The 24,538-nt window shown below is 32.7% G+C and overlaps 1 protein-coding gene across 1 annotated transcript in view; it reads right to left on the bottom strand.

Moving 5' to 3' along the window:
* Positions 1 to 857: 857 nt before the first annotated feature.
* The window catches only part of LOC133536539 (regulator of G-protein signaling 7-binding protein B-like), a 34,970-nt gene continuing 11,289 nt past the window's right edge, over positions 858 to 24,538 (bottom strand). The window contains exons 3-6 of the mRNA XM_061877166.1: positions 22,459 to 22,607; positions 20,668 to 20,806; positions 20,488 to 20,558; positions 858 to 2,814 (exon numbers count right to left, since the gene is read on the bottom strand). Of these exons, the coding sequence (XP_061733150.1) occupies positions 2,723 to 2,814; positions 20,488 to 20,558; positions 20,668 to 20,806; positions 22,459 to 22,607 (451 nt within the window). The 3' untranslated portion in view covers positions 858 to 2,722. The remainder of the gene's footprint in view (positions 2,815 to 20,487; positions 20,559 to 20,667; positions 20,807 to 22,458; positions 22,608 to 24,538) is intronic.

The following is a 24,538-nucleotide window of genomic DNA, read 5'->3' as shown; positions in this document are numbered from 1 at the left end:
CCCATGCCTTGGGCACTAATACACCCCCATACCATCACAGATGTGTAAGTTACCCATGCCTTGGGCACTAATACACCCCCATACCTTCACACATGTGTAAGTTACCCATGCCTTGGGCACTAATACACCCCCATACCATCACACATGTGTAAGTTACCCATGCCTTGGGCACTAATACACCCCCATACCATCACACATGTGTAAGTTACCCATGTCTTGGGCACTAATACACCCCCATACCATCACACATGTGTAAGTTACCCATGTCTTGGGCACTAATACACCCCCATACCATCACACATGTGTAAGTTACCCATGCCTTGGGCACTAATACACCCCCATACCATCACACATGTGTAAGTTACCCATGTCTTGGGCACTAATACACCCCCATACCATCACAGATGTGTAAGTTACCCATGTCTTGGGCACTAATACACCCCCATACCATCACAGATGTATAAGTTACCCATGTCTTGGCCACTAATACACCCCCATACCATCACACATGTGTAAGTTATCAATGTCTTGGGCACTAATACACCCCCATACCATCACACATGTGTAAGTTACCCATGTCTTGGGCACTAATACACCCCCATACCATCACACATGTGTAAGTTACCCATGCCTTGGGCACTAATACACCCCCATACCATCACACATGTGTAAGTTACCCATGCCTTTGGGCACTATTACACCCCCATACCATCACACATGCTGGCTTTTGAACTTCATTTTGTTCCAGAGTACAAACACATGTTGACTACCCTTGTGGACATTTAATCAACTCCTTAAAAAAAAAAAAAAATTCCCCCAGAATGATGTTATATACTAAAAGACAATTAAATGCTGTCTTAACTGTATATAAAACTTTATTCACAATATAAAATGTCCTAACCTGTACATACATAGCCGTTGCTTCTCTACATTATCTGACACACTAAGTGAACGATACATACCGGGACAAAATGATGTTATTAAATTAAAATAAAAACTCCCTAATACAATCAACCGTTACAGATGACCACACAAAACATTGCATTTACATTGAATGTGAATAGATTTATGTTAAATTGTGTTCAACCTACTTTTCTGACTGAAATATACACAGTGGCCACTATAGGGAGCCCGGGGGGAGGCGGGGGGGGGACTAGACACCAACAAGTCTTTTTTTGTTTTGTTTTTTCCCACTGGGGAAAAGTTGATTTAAAAAAAAAAAAAAAGTGATTGACTGCTGATGGAAGCGTCACAAGTAAATGTCATGCTCATAAATCTTGCAGCTTGAGACATGTCATAGTCAATAATAGTAAAGCACTGGAGAGACCAAGTGAGCGATTACAAGCATGCATCAACACTACAGGAACCAAAACAAAGACGGACACGACTACAGAAGGAAAACACTTGGACTTGACGGATATTAAAAATTGAATTCCTGCTTTGAGTATTCTACGTGACACTGTGAGCACCCAGCATGGACGAATAGAACAAACAAGTCATTGTTTTTGTCTGCTCGCGGAAAACAAGCATCCTAATCTACGATTTGACTCCCTCCAACGGCCATGACGCTGTGGAAAAAGGACTAGGCTGTTCTGAAAAACACCCCCCGAGGACACCTCAATGGTAAACGCTTTTGACCTCCCTCCCTCCTCAACGACACCTGCAGTCGAACTTTAGCAGATCGGCCTCAGTCTAAAAAACATTACATCATCACACCCAAGACAATTGGGCATACATGCACAAACCCCCCACCCCCACCCCACGCCTTCGCCAACACTTTTCCCCTCGGGGTGATGGTCGGATGGCAGCACTTCAAAGCAACAGTCGCCTTCCAGGGGCCCAACTCCCCGCCCTCTGTTGCAAGTTTGTTGTGATTACATGTAATGTGTTTATGTGTGCATTGCACACAGGTTTTTTTCCCCCACTCCAGACTAGGCCCCTCTTTAGGAGCCCAGTCTGGATTGTATTTTTTACTCATCTTCTTCCCCAGCGTTATACCTTTTCCCATCTTTTACGGAGCGCCTCGTGGTGACCCATTAGTGTTCCTGTTCTGTAATTCTTTAGACCAAGGGTCTCCAAACTAAGGCCTGCGGACTGGATCCGGCCAACCAGCGTCCAAAATATATTTTATGTATATATTTCATATATGTATATATATATATATATATATATATGTATATATATTCATACAGACCGGCCCCTGGCCAATTTTTTTTAATCCAATGCGGCCACAGAGTCCAAAAGTTTGGGGACCCCTGCTGTCCACAGTTTGTTTGTCTGATCTTGAAGGTGTTTGTCCTGTAAACAAAAATGTGGATGTACTTGTTGCAATGACAAGAAAGACCTACCTACCTACTGTGTGTCCGCAGAGGGTAACTGCTGCTGAACATACAGTATTTGTACATGTGTGTAACCTGACACGTAGACCACCGGCACAGTGAAACCAGAAACATCTGATAATGCTTGTGCATAGCCCAAATATATACAGTTGAATTATATATACAGTATACACGCTAATAAGAGGGTGATTAATGCAAAGAGAAGTGACCTTTGTAACTCCCCCAATAAACGCTATTGTATGCATGTTCCAGATAAACTGAAACTGAACAGTATATATTGTTTGGAGAAGCATCGCCCACTTTTGAATCAATCCCAGCGGCGGTGGCGTTGGAAGGATGGTGTAAAGCGCGAGAAGTATTGACGTACAAGCAGGTGATGAATGTTAAGCAGACACCATGCAGCAGAGTCCCGGGAAGCGTCTCTTGCGTTGTCGCACCAGCGGGTGTGGAGTCAGGTTCAGTAGGCTGCTGTCGTCTGGAACAAGAAGAGCAATAAATGGCCACAAAATAATATTCTGGAATGTTCTCAAGTGCCCTGATTCTTCAAAAGGCTGCTGGAAGACTCTGATTACGACAATGGTTTTATGTTCATTTCTACAGTATTGTGCCCTTGAAAAGATGTACTCTGTCATAAAATGTGTCTTGACATGGAAGAAGATGACTTGTGCCAGCTACTGCCAAAATTACAAATGTCCGATAATGGCTTTTTTGCCGATATCCGATATTGTGCAAATCTAAATTACTGATTCCAATATCAACCGATACAGATATATAGAGTGGTGGAATGAACACATCATTTAGTTGTGATGCCCGCTGGATGCATTAAACTATGTAACAAGGTTTTACAAAATACATCAACTCAAGTTATGGAAAAAACTGCCAACATGGCACTGTCATATTTATTATTGAAGTCACAAAGTGCATTATTTTTTTTAATCATAACTCAAAACAGCAGCTTGGAATTTGGGACATGCTCTCCCTGAGAGAGCATGAGGAGGTTGATGTGGGCGGGGTTGAAGTGGGCAGGGGTGGGTAGCACGGGGTTTGGTGTAATATTGTAGCTTCCCGGAAGAGTTAGTGCTGCAAGGTGTTCTGGGTATTTGTTCTGTTGTGTTTATGTTGTGTTACGGTGCGGATGTTCTCCCGAAATGTGTTTGTCATTCTTGTTTGGGGAGGGTTCATGGTGTGGCACATATTTGTAACAATGTTTAAGTTCTTTATACGGCCACCCTCAGTGTGACCTGTATGGCTGTTGACCAAGTATGCCTTGCATTCACTTGTGTGTGTGATACAAGATATTATGTGATTGGGCACTCTGTACTTCTCCCTACTTCCGTGTACCACTCCATACAGCGGCGTTTTTAAAAAGTCATACATTTCCCTTTTTGAAACCGATGTTGATAATTTCAGACAAAATCAGACATCTCTTGTAAAAATAAATGTATTTGTGTAACACATAGTGCGGCTGTGCGAGAGTACGGTGCTAAACCTGGCCCTTCAGGAACATATAACTAGTTTTCCCACGTTAATACTTACTGTATGTAATACAAAACACAAACCCAGTGAAGTTGTGTAAATGGTAAATAAAAACAGAATACAATGATTTGCAAATCCTTTTCAACTTATATTCAATTGAATAGACTGCAAAGACAAGATATTTATTGTTCGAACTGAGAAACTTAATTGTGTTTTGCCAATAATCATTAACTTGGAATTTAATGGCAGCAACACATTGCAAAAAAGTTGGTACAGTGGCATTTTTACCAGTGTGTTACATGGCCTTTCCTTTTAACAACACTCAGTAAATGTTTGGAAACTGAGGAGACACATTTTTGAAACTTTTCAGGTGGAATTCTTTCCCATTCTTGCCTGATGTACAGCTTAAGTTGTTCAACAGTCCGGGGTCTCTGTTGTCGCTTCATATCGCGTCACACATTTTCAATGGTCGACTGGTCTGGACTACAGGCAGGCCAGTCTAGTTTTACACTTTGTAGAGATGCGCGGATAGGCAATTATATCATCCGCATCCGCATCACCAAAATCGTCATCCACCCGCCGTCCACCCGAACCAACATTTTGTCGGGACCGTACCCGCCCGCTGAATTACATCAGAGGTCGGCCACCTTTACCACTCACAGAGCTATTTAAAACTGTTTCACATAGTAATGAAGTCAATTGGAGCCGTTAACGTTCTCGCGACTATTCAATAGCGTTCATCCTGATGACAAGTATATGGGCGTGCTGTGAAGCCATTGCCTTTGTCGCCTTCTACAACATGTCCATATAACATGTTGTCAGTCCAGCAACATGTTATATGCAGCTTCCGCAAAAACACGTATGAGATTGAAAGGCATACTGGGTGATACGGAGTACACTGATGGTTGTTATATAAACAACTTTAACACTTACTAATATGCGCCACGCTATGAAGCCACACCCAACAAGATTAACAAACACATTTCGGGAGAACATCCTCACAGTAACACAACATAAACGCAACACAACAAATACCCAGAATCCTTTGTATTCATGACAGTTCCGGAATATATTTCAGACCCCCGCGCCCCCAACCCCACCCACCTTACCGACGCACGGGGGTGGGGGGGTTGGTTTGGGGTGTACAAAAAAGTCAGGAAGTGTCATAAATACAAAGGATTATGGGTATTTGTTGTGTTGCGTTTATGTTGTGTTACTGTGAGGATGTTCTCCCGAAATGTGTTTGTCGTTCTTAATTGGTGTGGCTTCACAGCGTGGCGCATATTACTAAGAGTGTTAAAATTGTTTATATCACAACCATTAGTGTACTCTGTGTCACCCAGTATGTCTTGCAGTCGTGTGCATGATACTGTGGAAGCCACACACAACACGATACTGGACTGACAAGCAGGTCGTACATGTTGTAGAAGGCGACAAAGCTAACTGCTTCATAGCACGCGCTAATATTTAATATCTGGGTGACTTTCTAGAGAATAATAGCGTCTCCTATTGACTTCTTCTCTTTATTACACGGGTCTTAAATGGCTCTTTGAATGGCAAAGGATACCGATCCCAGAACCATGTATGTCAAATGTCTCCTGATGGTTCAACCGCCACCCGCCCGAATCTAATTAAAATCTATTTTTTCGTCACGTCAACCAGCCGACCCGCGGTTTACCTGCGGACACCGCGGATGAGACCGCAAAGCGCGCATCTGTAACACTTTGCATCAGTCCATCTTAGATGAGCTTGGACCCAACGAAGCCGGCGGCGTTTCTGGGTGTTGTTGATTGAGCTAAAACGAACTGAGCACCAAAATGGCACTCTGGACACTTTTGCTATAGTTTGGGAGCAATAGACACAGCTCAAAACTGCCATATATAAAGGTAAGAGTAAAAGCGTTTTAAAGAAACTTGTTAAAAACCGCCATAAATAAAAGTAAACGTAATAGTGTTTTAAGGAAAAATGCTAAAAATTGCCATAATTTAAGTTAAAATCAAGAGTATTTTAAGGAAAACTGCTAAAAACTGCCATAATTAAAGGTAAAAGTAACAGTGTTTTAAGCAAAACGTCCAAAACCGCCATAAATAAAGGTAAAAGTAATAGTGTTTTAAGGAAAACTGCTAAAAACTGCCATAATTAAAGGTAATAGTATTTTAAGGAAAACTGCTAAAAACCGCCATAATTAAAGGTAAAAGTAATAGTGTTTTAAGGAAAACTGCAAAAAACTGCCATAATTAAAGGTAAAAGTAATACTTTTTTAAGGCAAACTGAAGATGGCTTGTATTATATAATATTATATGTATGTCCAATGTATGTCCAATATTATATGTATGTCCAATATTATATGTATGTCCAATGTATGTCCAATATTATATGTATGTCCAATATTATATGTATGTCCAATGTATGTCCAATATTATATGTATGTCCAATATTATATGTATGTCCAATGTATGTCCAATATTATATGTATGTCCAATGTATGTCCAATATTATATGTATGTCCAATGTATGTCCAATATTATATGTATGTCCAATATTATATGTATGTCCAATGTATGTCCAATATTATATGTATGTCCAATATTATATGTATGTCCAATATTATATGTATGACCAATGTATGTTCAATATTATATGTATGACCAATGTATGTCCAATATTATATGTATGTCCAATGTATGTCCAATATTATATGTATGACCAATGTATGTCCAATATTATATGTATGTCCAATGTATGTCCAATATTATATGTATGACCAATGTATGTCCAATATTATATGTATGTCCAATATTATATGTATGTCCAATATTATATGTATGTCCAATGTATGTCCAATATTATATGTATGACCAATGTATGTCCAATATTATATGTATGTCCAATATTATATGTATGACCAATGTATGTCCAATATTATATGTATGTCCAATGTATGTCCAATATTATATGTATGTCCAATATTATATGTATGACCAATGTATGTCCAATATTATATGTATGACCAATGTATGTCCAATATTATATGTATGACCAATGTATGTCCAATATTATATGTATGACCAATGTATGTCCAATATTATATGTATGTCCAATGTATGTCCAATATTATATGTATGACCAATGTATGTCCAATATTATATGTATGTCCAATGTATGTCCAATATTATATGTATGACCAATGTATGTCCAATATTATATGTATGTCCAATGTATGTCCAATATTATATGTATGTCCAATATTATATGTATCTCCAATGTATGTCCAATATTATATGTAAGTCCAATATTATATGTATGTCCAATGTATGTCCAATATTATATGTATGACCAATGTATGTCCAATATTATATGTATGTCCAATGTATGTCCAATATTATATGTATGACCAATGTATGTCCAATATTATATGTATGTCCAATGTATGTCCAATATTATATGTATGTCCAATATTATATGTATCTCCAATGTATGTCCAATATTATATGTATGTCCAATATTATATGTATGTCCAATGTATGTCCAATATTATATGTATGACCAATGTATGTCCAATATTATATGTATGTCCAATGTATGTCCAATATTATATGTATGTCCAATATTATATGTATCTCCAATGTATGTCCAATATTATATGTATGTCCAATATTATATGTATGTCCAATGTATGTCCAATATTATATGTATGACCAATGTATGTCCAATATTATATGTATGTCCAATGTATGTCCAATATTATATGTATGTCCAATGTATGTCCAATATTATATGTATGACCAATGTATGTCCAATATTATATGTATGTCCAATGTATGTCCAATATTATATGTATGTCCAATGTATGTCCAATATTATATGTATGTCCAATGTATGTCCAATATTATATGTATGTCCAATATTATATGTATGTCCAATGTATGTCCAATATTATATGTATGTCCAATATTATATGTATGTCCAATATTATATGTATGACCAATGTATGTTCAATATTATATGTATGACCAATGTATGTCCAATATTATATGTATGTCCAATGTATGTCCAATATTATATGTATGACCAATGTATGTCCAATATTATATGTATGTCCAATGTATGTCCAATATTATATGTATGACCAATGTATGTCCAATATTATATGTATGTCCAATATTATATGTATGTCCAATATTATATGTATGTCCAATGTATGTCCAATATTATATGTATGACCAATGTATGTCCAATATTATATGTATGTCCAATATTATATGTATGACCAATGTATGTCCAATATTATATGTATGTCCAATGTATGTCCAATATTATATGTATGTCCAATATTATATGTATGACCAATGTATGTCCAATATTATATGTATGACCAATGTATGTCCAATATTATATGTATGACCAATGTATGTCCAATATTATATGTATGACCAATGTATGTCCAATATTATATGTATGTCCAATGTATGTCCAATATTATATGTATGACCAATGTATGTCCAATATTATATGTATGTCCAATGTATGTCCAATATTATATGTATGACCAATGTATGTCCAATATTATATGTATGTCCAATGTATGTCCAATATTATATGTATGTCCAATGTATGTCCAATATTATATGTATCTCCAATGTATGTCCAATATTATATGTAAGTCCAATATTATATGTATGTCCAATGTATGTCCAATATTATATGTATGACCAATGTATGTCCAATATTATATGTATGTCCAATGTATGTCCAATATTATATGTATGACCAATGTATGTCCAATATTATATGTATGTCCAATATTATATGTATGTCCAATGTATGTCCAATATTATATGTATGACCAATGTATGTCCAATATTATATGTATGTCCAATATTATATGTATGACCAATGTATGTCCAATATTATATGTATGTCCAATGTATGTCCAATATTATATGTATGTCCAATATTATATGTATGACCAATGTATGTCCAATATTATATGTATGACCAATGTATGTCCAATATTATATGTATGACCAATGTATGTCCAATATTATATGTATGACCAATGTATGTCCAATATTATATGTATGTCCAATGTATGTCCAATATTATATGTATGACCAATGTATGTCCAATATTATATGTATGTCCAATGTATGTCCAATATTATATGTATGACCAATGTATGTCCAATATTATATGTATGTCCAATGTATGTCCAATATTATATGTATGTCCAATGTATGTCCAATATTATATGTATCTCCAATGTATGTCCAATATTATATGTAAGTCCAATATTATATGTATGTCCAATGTATGTCCAATATTATATGTATGACCAATGTATGTCCAATATTATATGTATGTCCAATGTATGTCCAATATTATATGTATGACCAATGTATGTCCAATATTATATGTATGTCCAATGTATGTCCAATATTATATGTATGTCCAATATTATATGTATCTCCAATGTATGTCCAATATTATATGTATGTCCAATATTATATGTATGTCCAATGTATGTCCAATATTATATGTATGACCAATGTATGTCCAATATTATATGTATGTCCAATGTATGTCCAATATTATATGTATGTCCAATATTATATGTATGTCCAATGTATGTCCAATATTATATGTATGTCCAATATTATATGTATGTCCAATGTATGTCCAATATTATATGTATGTCCAATATTATATGTATGTCCAATGTATGTCCAATATTATATGTATGTCCAATGTATGTCCAATATTATATGTATGTCCAATGTATGTCCAATATTATATGTATGTCCAATATTATATGTATGTCCAATGTATGTCCAATATTATATGTATGTCCAATATTATATGTATGTCCAATATTATATGTATGACCAATGTATGTTCAATATTATATGTATGACCAATGTATGTCCAATATTATATGTATGTCCAATGTATGTCCAATATTATATGTATGACCAATGTATGTCCAATATTATATGTATGTCCAATGTATGTCCAATATTATATGTATGACCAATGTATGTCCAATATTATATGTATGTCCAATATTATATGTATGTCCAATATTATATGTATGTCCAATGTATGTCCAATATTATATGTATGACCAATGTATGTCCAATATTATATGTATGTCCAATATTATATGTATGACCAATGTATGTCCAATATTATATGTATGTCCAATGTATGTCCAATATTATATGTATGTCCAATATTATATGTATGACCAATGTATGTCCAATATTATATGTATGACCAATGTATGTCCAATATTATATGTATGACCAATGTATGTCCAATATTATATGTATGACCAATGTATGTCCAATATTATATGTATGTCCAATGTATGTCCAATATTATATGTATGACCAATGTATGTCCAATATTATATGTATGTCCAATGTATGTCCAATATTATATGTATGACCAATGTATGTCCAATATTATATGTATGTCCAATGTATGTCCAATATTATATGTATGTCCAATATTATATGTATCTCCAATGTATGTCCAATATTATATGTAAGTCCAATATTATATGTATGTCCAATGTATGTCCAATATTATATGTATGACCAATGTATGTCCAATATTATATGTATGTCCAATGTATGTCCAATATTATATGTATGACCAATGTATGTCCAATATTATATGTATGTCCAATGTATGTCCAATATTATATGTATGTCCAATATTATATGTATCTCCAATGTATGTCCAATATTATATGTATGTCCAATATTATATGTATGTCCAATGTATGTCCAATATTATATGTATGACCAATGTATGTCCAATATTATATGTATGTCCAATGTATGTCCAATATTATATGTATGTCCAATATTATATGTATCTCCAATGTATGTCCAATATTATATGTATGTCCAATATTATATGTATGTCCAATGTATGTCCAATATTATATGTATGACCAATGTATGTCCAATATTATATGTATGTCCAATGTATGTCCAATATTATATGTATGTCCAATGTATGTCCAATATTATATGTATGACCAATGTATGTCCAATATTATATGTATGTCCAATGTATGTCCAATATTATATGTATGTCCAATGTATGTCCAATATTATATGTATGTCCAATATTATATGTATGTCCAATGTATGTCCAATATTATATGTATGTCCAATATTATATGTATGTCCAATATTATATGTATGACCAATGTATGTCCAATATTATATGTATGACCAATGTATGTCCAATATTATATGTATGTCCAATGTATGTCCAATATTATATGTATGACCAATGTATGTCCAATATTATATGTATGACCAATGTATGTCCAATATTATATGTATGTCCAATGTATGTCCAATATTATATGTATGTCCAATGTATGTCCAATATTATATGTATGACCAATGTATGTCCAATATTATATGTATGTCCAATGTATGTCCAATATTATATGTATGACCAATGTATGTCCAATATTATATGTATGTCCAATGTATGTCCAATATTATATGTATGTCCAATGTATGTCCAATATTATATGTATGTCCAATGTATGTCCAATATTATATGTATGACCAATGTATGTCCAATATTATATGTATGTCCAATATTATATGTATGTCCAATATTATATGTATGTCCAATGTATGTCCAATATTATATGTATGACCAATGTATGTCCAATATTATATGTATGTCCAATATTATATGTATGACCAATGTATGTCCAATATTATATGTATGTCCAATGTATGTCCAATATTATATGTATGTCCAATATTATATGTATGACCAATGTATGTCCAATATTATATGTATGACCAATGTATGTCCAATATTATATGTATGACCAATGTATGTCCAATATTATATGTATGACCAATGTATGTCCAATATTATATGTATGTCCAATGTATGTCCAATATTATATGTATGACCAATGTATGTCCAATATTATATGTATGTCCAATGTATGTCCAATATTATATGTATGACCAATGTATGTCCAATATTATATGTATGTCCAATGTATGTCCAATATTATATGTATGTCCAATGTATGTCCAATATTATATGTATCTCCAATGTATGTCCAATATTATATGTAAGTCCAATATTATATGTATGTCCAATGTATGTCCAATATTATATGTATGACCAATGTATGTCCAATATTATATGTATGTCCAATGTATGTCCAATATTATATGTATGACCAATGTATGTCCAATATTATATGTATGTCCAATATTATATGTATGTCCAATGTATGTCCAATATTATATGTATGACCAATGTATGTCCAATATTATATGTATGTCCAATATTATATGTATGACCAATGTATGTCCAATATTATATGTATGTCCAATGTATGTCCAATATTATATGTATGTCCAATATTATATGTATGACCAATGTATGTCCAATATTATATGTATGACCAATGTATGTCCAATATTATATGTATGACCAATGTATGTCCAATATTATATGTATGACCAATGTATGTCCAATATTATATGTATGTCCAATGTATGTCCAATATTATATGTATGACCAATGTATGTCCAATATTATATGTATGTCCAATGTATGTCCAATATTATATGTATGACCAATGTATGTCCAATATTATATGTATGTCCAATGTATGTCCAATATTATATGTATGTCCAATGTATGTCCAATATTATATGTATCTCCAATGTATGTCCAATATTATATGTAAGTCCAATATTATATGTATGTCCAATGTATGTCCAATATTATATGTATGACCAATGTATGTCCAATATTATATGTATGTCCAATGTATGTCCAATATTATATGTATGACCAATGTATGTCCAATATTATATGTATGTCCAATGTATGTCCAATATTATATGTATGTCCAATATTATATGTATCTCCAATGTATGTCCAATATTATATGTATGTCCAATATTATATGTATGTCCAATGTATGTCCAATATTATATGTATGACCAATGTATGTCCAATATTATATGTATGTCCAATGTATGTCCAATATTATATGTATGTCCAATATTATATGTATCTCCAATGTATGTCCAATATTATATGTATGTCCAATATTATATGTATGTCCAATGTATGTCCAATATTATATGTATGACCAATGTATGTCCAATATTATATGTATGTCCAATGTATGTCCAATATTATATGTATGTCCAATATTATATGTATGACCAATGTATGTCCAATATTATATGTATGTCCAATGTATGTCCAATATTATATGTATGTCCAATATTATATGTATGACCAATGTATGTCCAATATTATATGTATGACCAATGTATGTCCAATATTATATGTATGACCAATGTATGTCCAATATTATATGTATGACCAATGTATGTCCAATATTATATGTATGTCCAATGTATGTCCAATATTATATGTATGACCAATGTATGTCCAATATTATATGTATGTCCAATGTATGTCCAATATTATATGTATGACCAATGTATGTCCAATATTATATGTATGTCCAATGTATGTCCAATATTATATGTATGTCCAATATTATATGTATCTCCAATGTATGTCCAATATTATATGTATGTCCAATATTATATGTATGTCCAATGTATGTCCAATATTATATGTATGACCAATGTATGTCCAATATTATATGTATGTCCAATGTATGTCCAATATTATATGTATGTCCAATGTATGTCCAATATTATATGTATGTCCAATATTATATGTATGACCAATGTATGTCCAATATTATATGTATGACCAATGTATGTCCAATATTATATGTATGTCCAATGTATGTCCAATATTATATGTATGTCCAATATTATATGTATGACCAATATTATATGTATGACCAATGTATGTCCAATATTATATGTATGTCCAATATTATATGTATGACCAATGTATGTCCAATATTATATGTATGACCAATGTATGTCCAATATTATATGTATGTTCAATGTATGTCCAATATTATATGTATGTCCAATGTATGTCCAATATTATATGTATGACCAATGTATGTCCAATATTATATGTATGTCCAATATTATATGTATGTCCAATATTATATGTATGTCCAATGTATGTCCAATATTATATGTATGACCAATGTATGTCCAATATTATATGTATGTCCAATATTATATGTATGTCCAATATTATATGTATGTCCAATATTATATGTATGTCCAATGTATGTCCAATATTATATGTATGTCCAATGTATGTCCAATATTATATGTATGTCCAATGTATGTCCAATATTATATGTATGTCCAATGTATGTCCAATATTATATGTATGTCCAATGTATGTCCAATATTATATGTATGACCAATGTATGTCCAATATTATATGTATGTCCAATGTATGTCCAATATTATATGTATGACCAATGTATGTCCAATATTATATGTATGTCCAATATTATATGTATGACCAATGTATGTCCAATATTATATGTATGACCAATGTATGTCCAATATTATATGTATGTCCAATGTATGTCCAATATTATATGTATGTCCAATATTATATGTATCTCCAATGTATGTCCAATATTATATGTATGTCCAATATTATATGTATGTCCAATGTATGTCCAATATTATATGTATGACCAATGTATGTCCAATATTATATGTATGTCCAATGTATGTCCAATATTATATGTATGTCCAATGTATGTCCAATATTATATGTATGTCCAATATTATATGTATGACCAATGTATGTCCAATATTATATGTATGACCAATGTATGTCCAATATTATATGTATGTCCAATGTATGTCCAATATTATATGTATGTCCAATATTATATGTATGACCAATGTATGTCCAATATTATATGTATGACCAATGTATGTCCAATATTATATGTATGTCCAATATTATATGTATGACCAATGTATGTCCAATATTATATGTATGACCAATGTATGTCCAATATTATATGTATGTTCAATGTATGTCCAATATTATATGTATGTCCAATGTATGTCCAATATTATATGTATGACCAATGTATGTCCAATATTATATGTATGTCCAATATTATATGTATGTCCAATATTATATGTATGTCCAATGTATGTCCAATATTATATGTATGACCAATGTATGTCCAATATTATATGTATGTCCAATATTATATGTATGTCCAATATTATATGTATGTCCAATGTATGTCCAATATTATATGTATGACCAATGTATGTCCAATATTATATGTATGTCCAATATTATATGTATGACCAATGTATGTCCAATATTATATGTATGACCAATGTATGTCCAATATTATATGTATGACCAATGTATGTCCAATATTATATGTATGACCAATGTATGTCCAATATTATATGTATGACCAATGTATGTCCAATATTATATGTATGTCCAATGTATGTCCAATATTATATGTATGACCAATGTATGTCCAATATTATATGTATGTCCAATGTATGTCCAATATTATATGTATGACCAATGTATGTCCAATATTATATGTATGTCCAATGTATGTCCAATATTATATGTATGTCCAATATTATATGTATCTCCAATGTATGTCCAATATTATATGTATGTCCAATGTATGTCCAATATTATATGTATGACCAATGTATGTCCAATATTATATGTATGTCCAATGTATGTCCAATATTATATGTATGTCCAATATTATATGTATGACCAATGTATGTCCAATATTATATGTATGTCCAATGTATGTCCAATATTATATGTATGTTCAATGTATGTCCAATATTATATATATGACCAATGTATGTCCAATATTATATGTATGTCCAATGTATGTCCAATATTATATGTATGACCAATGTATGTCCAATATTATATGTATGTCCAATATTATATGTATGTCCAATATTATATGTATGTCCAATGTATGTCCAATATTATATGTATGACCAATGTATGTCCAATATTATATGTATGTCCAATGTATGTCCAATATTATATGTATGACCAATGTGTGTCCAATATTATATGTATGTCCAATGTATGTCCAATATTATATGTATGACCAATGTATGTCCAATATTATATGTATGACCAATGTATGTCCAATATTATATGTATGTCCAATGTATGTCCAATATTATATGTATGACCAATGTATGTCCAATATTATATGTATGTCCAATATTATATGTATGTCCAATGTATGTCCAATATTATATGTATGACCAATGTATGTCCAATATTATATGTATGTCCAATAATATATGTATGTCCAATGTATGTCCAATATTATATGTATGTCCAATGTATGTCCAATATTATATGTATGTCCAATATTATATGTATGTCCAATATTATATGTATGTCCAATGTATGTCCAATATTATATGTATGACCAATGTATGTCCAATATTATATGTATGACCAATGTATGTCCAATATTATATGTATGTCCAATATTATATGTATGTCCAATATTATATGTATGTCCAATGTATGTCCAATATTATATGTATGACCAATGTATGTCCAATATTATATGTATGACCAATGTATGTCCAATATTATATGTATGTCCAATGTATGTCCAATATTATATGTATGTCCAATATTATATGTATGTCCAATGTATGTCCAATATTATATGTATGTCCAATATTATATGTATGTCCAATGTATGTCCAATATTATATGTATGACCAATGTATGTCCAATATTATATGTATGTCCAATATTATATGTATGTCCAATGTATGTCCAATATTATATGTATGTCCAATGTATGTCCAATATTATATGTATGTCCAATATTATATGTATGTCCAATGTATGTCCAATATTATATGTATGTCCAATATTATATGTATGTCCAATGTATGTCCAATATTATATGTATGTCCAATATTATATGTATGACCAATGTATGTCCAATATTATATGTATGTCCAATGTATGTCCAATATTATATGTATGTCCAATATTATATGTATGACCAATATTATATGTATGACCAATGTATGTCCAATATTATATGTATGACCAATGTATGTCCAATATTATATGTATGTCCAATGTATGTCCAATATTATATGTATGTCCAATGTATGTCCAATATTATATGTATGTCCAATGTATGTCCAATATTATATGTATGTCCAATATTATATGTATGTCCAATATTATATGTATGTCCAATATTATATGTATGTCCAATATTATATGTATGACCAATGTATGTCCAATATTATATGTATGTCCAATGTATGTCCAATATTATATGTATGACCAATGTATGTCCAATATTATATGTATGTCCAATATTATATGTATGTCCAATGTATGTCCAATATTATATGTATGTCCAATGTATGTCCAATATTATATGTATGACCAATGTATGTCCAATATTATATGTATGTCCAATGTATGTCCAATATTATATGTATGTCCAATATTATATGTATGACCAATGTATGTCCAATATTATATGTATGTCCAATGTATGTCCAATATTATATGTATGTTCAATGTATGTCCAATATTATATATATGACCAATGTATGTCCAATATTATATGTATGTCCAATGTATGTCCAATATTATATGTATGACCAATGTATGTCCAATATTATATGTATGTCCAATATTATATGTATGTCCAATATTATATGTATGTCCAATGTATGTCCAATATTATATGTATGACCAATGTATGTCCAATATTATATGTATGTCCAATGTATGTCCAATATTATATGTATGACCAATGTGTGTCCAATATTATATGTATGTCCAATGTATGTCCAATATTATATGTATGACCAATGTATGTCCAATATTATATGTATGACCAATGTATGTCCAATATTATATGTATGTCCAATGTATGTCCAATATTATATGTATGACCAATGTATGTCCAATATTATATGTATGTCCAATATTATATGTATGTCCAATGTATGTCCAATATTATATGTATGACCAATGTATGTCCAATATTATATGTATGTCCAATAATATATGTATGTCCAATGTATGTCCAATATTATATGTATGTCCAATGTATGTCCAATATTATATGTATGTCCAATATTATATGTATGTCCAATATTATATGTATGTCCAATGTATGTCCAATATTATATGTATGACCAATGTATGTCCAATATTATATGTATGACCAATGTATGTCCAATATTATATGTATGTCCAATATTATATGTATGTCCAATATTATATGTATGTCCAATGTATGTCCAATATTATATGTATGACCAATGTATGTCCAATATTATATGTATGACCAATGTATGTCCAATATTATATGTATGTCCAATGTATGTCCAATATTATATGTATGTCCAATATTATATGTATGTCCAATGTATGTCCAATATTATATGTATGACCAATGTATGTCCAATATTATATGTATGTCCAATATTATATGTATGTCCAATGTATGTCCAATATTATATGTATGTCCAATGTATGTCCAATATTATATGTATGTCCAATATTATATGTATGTCCAATGTATGTCCAATATTATATGTATGTCCAATATTATATGTATGTCCAATGTATGTCCAATATTATATGTATGTCCAATATTATATGTATGACCAATGTATGTCCAATATTATATGTATGTCCAATGTATGTCCAATATTATATGTATGTCCAATATTATATGTATGACCAATATTATATGTATGACCAATGTATGTCCAATATTATATGTATGACCAATGTATGTCCAATATTATATGTATGTCCAATGTATGTCCAATATTATATGTATGTCCAATGTATGTCCAATATTATATGTATGTCCAATGTATGTCCAATATTATATGTATGTCCAATATTATATGTATGTCCAATATTATATGTATGTCCAATATTATATGTATGTCCAATATTATATGTATGACCAATGTATGTCCAATATTATATGTATGTCCAATGTATGTCCAATATTATATGTATGACCAATGTATGTCCAATATTATATGTATGTCCAATATTATATGTATGTCCAATGTATGTCCAATATTATATGTATGTCCAATGTATGTCCAATATTATATGTATGACCAATGTATGTCCAATATTATATGTATGTCCAATGTATGTCCAATATTATATGTATGACCAATGTATGTCCAATATTATATGTATGTCCAATATTATATGTATGTCCAATGTATGTCCAATATTATATGTATGACCAATGTATGTCCAATATTATATGTATGACCAATGTATGTCCAATATTATATGTATGTCCAATGTATGTCCAATATTATATGTATGTCCAATATTATATGTATGTCCAATGTATGTCCAATATTATATGTATGTCCAATATTATATGTATGTCCAATGTATGTCCAATATTATATGTATGACCAATGTATGTCCAATATTATATGTATGTCCAATGTATGTCCAATATTATATGTATGTCCAATGTATGTCCAATATTATATGTATGTCCAATATTATATGTATGTCCAATGTATGTCCAATATTATATGTATGTCCAATATTATATGTATGTCCAATGTATGTCCAATATTATATGTATGTCCAATGTATGTCCAATATTATATGTATGTCCAATATTATATGTATGTCCAATGTATGTCCAATATTATATGTATGTCCAATGTATGTCCAATATTATATGTATGTCCAATGTATGTCCAATATTATATGTATGTCCAATATTATATGTATGTCCAATGTATGTCCAATATTATATGTATGTCCAATGTATGTCCAATATTATATGTATGTCCAATGTATGTCCAATATTATATGTATGTCCAATGTATGTCCAATATTATATGTATGTCCAATATTATATGTATGTCCAATATTATATGTATGTCCAATATTATATGTATGTCCAATGTATGTCCAATATTATATGTATGTCCAATGTATGTCCAATATTATATGTATGTCCAATGTATGTCCAATATTATATGTATGTCCAATATTATATGTATGTCCAATATTATATGTATGTCCAATATTATATGTATGTCCAATATTATATGTATGTCCAATGTATGTCCAATATTATATGTATGTCCAATATTATATGTATGTCCAATATTATATGTATGTCCAATATTATATGTATGTCCAATATTATATGTATGACCAATGACTAAACATGCTTTCAACCCAACCTTTTAACATGAATGGGGTTTCCCCCTGCTTAAAAAAAAGTCTAACATGATTATAACCTCTTTTCTGGACTGAGAATGTGTATTTGGTTATGATTTGATATTTTATGAATTAAAATTAACTGAATTTTTCTTAGTGGTGTCATTAATCAATCAATCAATTCCTTTATTGTCATTGTCATAAATAACACTTAAGTCATGCATGTCAACGAGATTTCGTTTGAGCTTTGTCCTTTTACTACTATTTCAAATTCAGTCTTTCAACTGTTTATCCTGTTCAGGGCGCTGGAGCCTTGGTCTCGGCTGACTTGGTCGAAGGCGGGCCTATCAACTCCTACTTGAAGAGGTTTTAAGTCTCTTCTGCAGATGTGCCGCAGCAGCAGTGGTTGTAAAGAAGGTTTTTTGTGGCAAATATTACACACCTTGATTTTTCAGTGGCAAAGGCATGGTGTCCCTGAGTTTGCTGAGCAGGTTTCTCATCTCCTGCATATCTCTGCCAAGATATAAAAGTGTAATGAGTGCACTCTGGGATCAAAAAAAGGGTCATCAAGTATAACAAACATCTTATAAGAGCAGCAAAAAAGCCGCTTTGACAAACGTACCTCTCTATGTTTTCAATGTGGACTCCCACCAGCCACAGCTCATGAGGGTAATCGATGGGAGAGGAGGAACGATCTTCCAGGATGGGAGCATCAGAACTCTCATCGACTCGGAAGTCCATCTTGGGTTCTGACTCAGTTCCTGGAAGATTTGTAATATGAAGAAAATGTCAGTAGAAAATAAGGATGGCCACTAGGGCGGGATCATATATTGTCCCACTAATTATTGCAGATAATTTTATGGCGTTCAAACTATATATATATATATATATATATATATATATATATATATATATATATATATATATACATATATACACATATATACATATATACATACATTCACAGTACATATATATACACACACACACACATATATATATATATATATATGTATATATATATATATATATATATATATATATATGTCTTGATTGGATTATCCAGAGAATAGTGCTCGATACCGTGGTAGAGCGCAATATGTAGGTGTGGGAAAAATCACAAGACTACTTCATCTCTACAGAACTGTTTCATGAGGGGTTCCCTCAATCATCAGGAGATTTTATCTCCTGATGATATATATACATATATATATATATATATATATATATATATATATATATATATATATATATTATGGTTAGCATTATTTTGACACCAAATTAAGCACTAACACAATCATAATATATAATAAAACCAATATTGTTATCATCACCCATAATACTAATAATGCAAGTAACCCTTTCAAACATAATTAAGTATTTTTTTACAATTGTAATCAAGAATTCTTAATGATCCTAAATAGGTTGAAAAAATATATTACAGTAAAATTGACTCTTATTTACAAAAATCGAAAACATTTTATACAAGCGGAGTTTCTTTCCCAAATTGGAAAAAGTAGGTCTTTTTTTTTTTTTTTTTTTTTTTTTGCCATATCTTTCCAAAAATGCGGCTTTCTGGCTCTTACATCCATATTCATGGATTCATCCGGCTTGGGTTTGAAGCCAACATATTTGTACGCACAGGTTGCATAAATTTGACCGGAGATGGTGAAATCCCTAAATTCTTTGCGATAGCTGGTTGAGAAATGTTGTTTTTTAACTGTTGGACAATTTGTTCATAAAGTGGTGACCCTCGCCCATCCTTTCTTGTCAACATGTTGCGGGCATCAAATTCCAAATGAGCTAATATGTGCAAAAAATAAGAATGTTTACCAGCACATCTTGTATTTTGCAGTCTATTCAATTGAATATAAGTTGAAAAGGATTTGCAAATAACTGTATTCTGTTTTTATTTACCATTTACACAATGTCCCAATTTCACTGGTTTTGGGTTTTGTATATCAATAAATCAATCATTTTTTTGTGATCCGTTAACCTTGACAGTCCTAGAATTTACATGTTTTAGTAGGATTTCAAAACTAAGCATTACTTGCGCATATTTGCTAATAGGATGATGAAAAAAACGAAACATTTTTTTACATTTGAAAATCTGTCAGAAAAGTTTCTGTCATGTTTTTGTGTTCTTGTCTTTAGTGTCTTAGTCCTAAGAAACGTACTTAATTGGTCGCCATGGAGACGAGGATTAGTGACTTAGAAGTAGCTACAACACTGACATTAGCACTTGCAGGAAATATGCAACTTTTTGACCAAAGAAACAACATTACATCTTTTGTAGACCACAAGGAAATGTTTTAAATGTATAACAAAAATCTTAATATGACTCTTTTAACAAAGTTCTATGGTCTCTTTTGAACCCTTGTTTTGCATATACTGTACTGTACTGTACTCTTGCCTTGTATGGCGATGGCACTTTTTCTGTGAAGCTGCAGCACCCCCAGCAGGCCCATTGACTTCAGCATCTCCGTGATGAACATTTCCAAGCAACACTGCAGCTGGATGAAGAGCCGACAGATCTCTGGGTGGATCTCCCCGTCTTCTGGACTGCATAGTGGAAAGACCAAAGATATGATATTAAAGATCTCCCCGTCTTCTGGACTGCATAGTGGAAAGACCAAAGATATGATATTAAAGATCTCCCCGTCTTCTGGACTGCATAGTGGAAAGACCAAAGATATGATATTAAAGATCTCCCCGTCTTCTGGACTGCAAAGTGGAAAGACCAAAGATATGATATTAAAGATCTCCCCGTCTTCTGGACTGCAAAGTGGAAAGACCAAAGATATGATATTAAAGATCTCCCCGTCTTCTGGACTGCAAAGTGGAAAGACCAAGGATAGGATGTTAAAGTGGCTAAGAAAAAGATTGTGGAAGTCGCTTCCTAGCGGTCCCAGGGAGCCAGGCGTGCAGGTTCAACAAAGTTTTAATGATAATGTCTTTTCAACAAAAGTTTTCTCTCCTATTAGAACGTGACTTTTCAGTCACGTCTGTATCCTCTCTCCCTTCCTGCTTACTGTTAAAGACAACAGATGATTAGATTAACAGGTAGCACCTGTGAAATTTAATCACCTGCCAGCTGTGTCTCGCCGCCAGCACTGCCACGCCCCCGTCTGATGGGGCACTGTCCTCAGCACCTAGGACAGAGGCGGTGACTTTTTCTCCTGCACCTCCCTCCACAAACCTATTACCCAAATTTACACCCTTATGTCCAAAGTAGACCGTTTTGTATTATTCTAATCCCAGGGTGATCAAAGATTCTGCAAAAGTGCAAGCAGTATGGTTCCAAATATGGTACCCTAAGGCTCAAATGCTAGAGTAACTTGAGGGTTCCTGGTTCGAATCCAACTTTTGGCGTTGTGACTCTTCGCCCACCTTCCCACTGATGGGTGCTGGTTAGCGGCTGGTTCCGCCATTACTGTGTGAATGTGACATATGGTGAAAAGCGCTTTTGGTACCGTGCAGGTATAGCAAAGCGCTCTTTAAATACAAAACATTTACCAAATATCGCTAGTGAGGGTGTAACCATGACCAGAATTAGTGACAAACTGCGATAAAACTCCAGACTGTCGGTATTGACCGTTTCAACTTGAGAAAGGCCAATCGCTCGGCCACTAAACAGTATCCGTCAAGTCTCGCAAATAAACATGTGATCATCATTGCCGAGTAGGTAAGAAAAAGAAGATGCAGAAGCAAATTACCCAAATTTACGCCCTTATGTCCAAAGAGATTATACAGAAAATTTGACAGTTTTTGATCAAAGATTGTAAATAAGCGCAAGCAGTATGGGTGGGAGGATCAGTCCAAATATGATATCCTAAGGCTTAGATGCATGAGCAACTTGAGGGTTCCTGGTTCGAATACAACCTTTGGCGTTGTGACTCACCAAAGTCCTACCAAATACTGTAAAAATTGGACCCATTACCCCCCTCAGCATCAAAAGTTGTAATTGGCGGTTAAATCCCCAAAAATTATCTCCGGGTGCGGCCTCCGCTGCTGCTCACTGCTCCCCTCACCTTCCAGGGGGTAATCAAGGGTGATGGGTCAAACACACCTAGAGTGTGCGTTCGACAATCGTTGTTATTTTCACTTTAACTTAAGTATTCACGTGTGCGCTGCGCGGGGCGCATCTTCGAGAGTGCGCCAGGCGGGTGCCAGTCCGGCTGCAGCAACCATTCGCCAGCAATCAGCGCACCTGTCACTGATTAGAGGACCTGCTTTCATAAGCTTGCTATCCCGCGCCAGAACGTAGCTACCTATTCAGTACAGTAAGCCTAATTGTCAAGCTCTATGCGTACTCTTTGTTCTGTGTTTTCTCCCTCGTCGTCTTCATTTTCTCGTGTCCTCCTTGTCGCCTCGCTACATCCTGCCTTCGTTGCCCACGTCACGAACTGTGCGTCTCGTCTCCCCGGATTCCCTTTTGTTCTCTGGCTGCTTCTTGAATCTCGACCTACCGCTTGTACATGGACACTGACGCC

Source organism: Nerophis ophidion, linkage group LG17, assembly GCF_033978795.1.
Source record: "Nerophis ophidion isolate RoL-2023_Sa linkage group LG17, RoL_Noph_v1.0, whole genome shotgun sequence".
Taxonomy (NCBI): Eukaryota; Metazoa; Chordata; class Actinopteri; order Syngnathiformes; family Syngnathidae; genus Nerophis; species Nerophis ophidion.
Note: the sequence above shows the minus strand (reverse complement) of the source record. Positions and strands in the feature narration are given on the sequence as shown.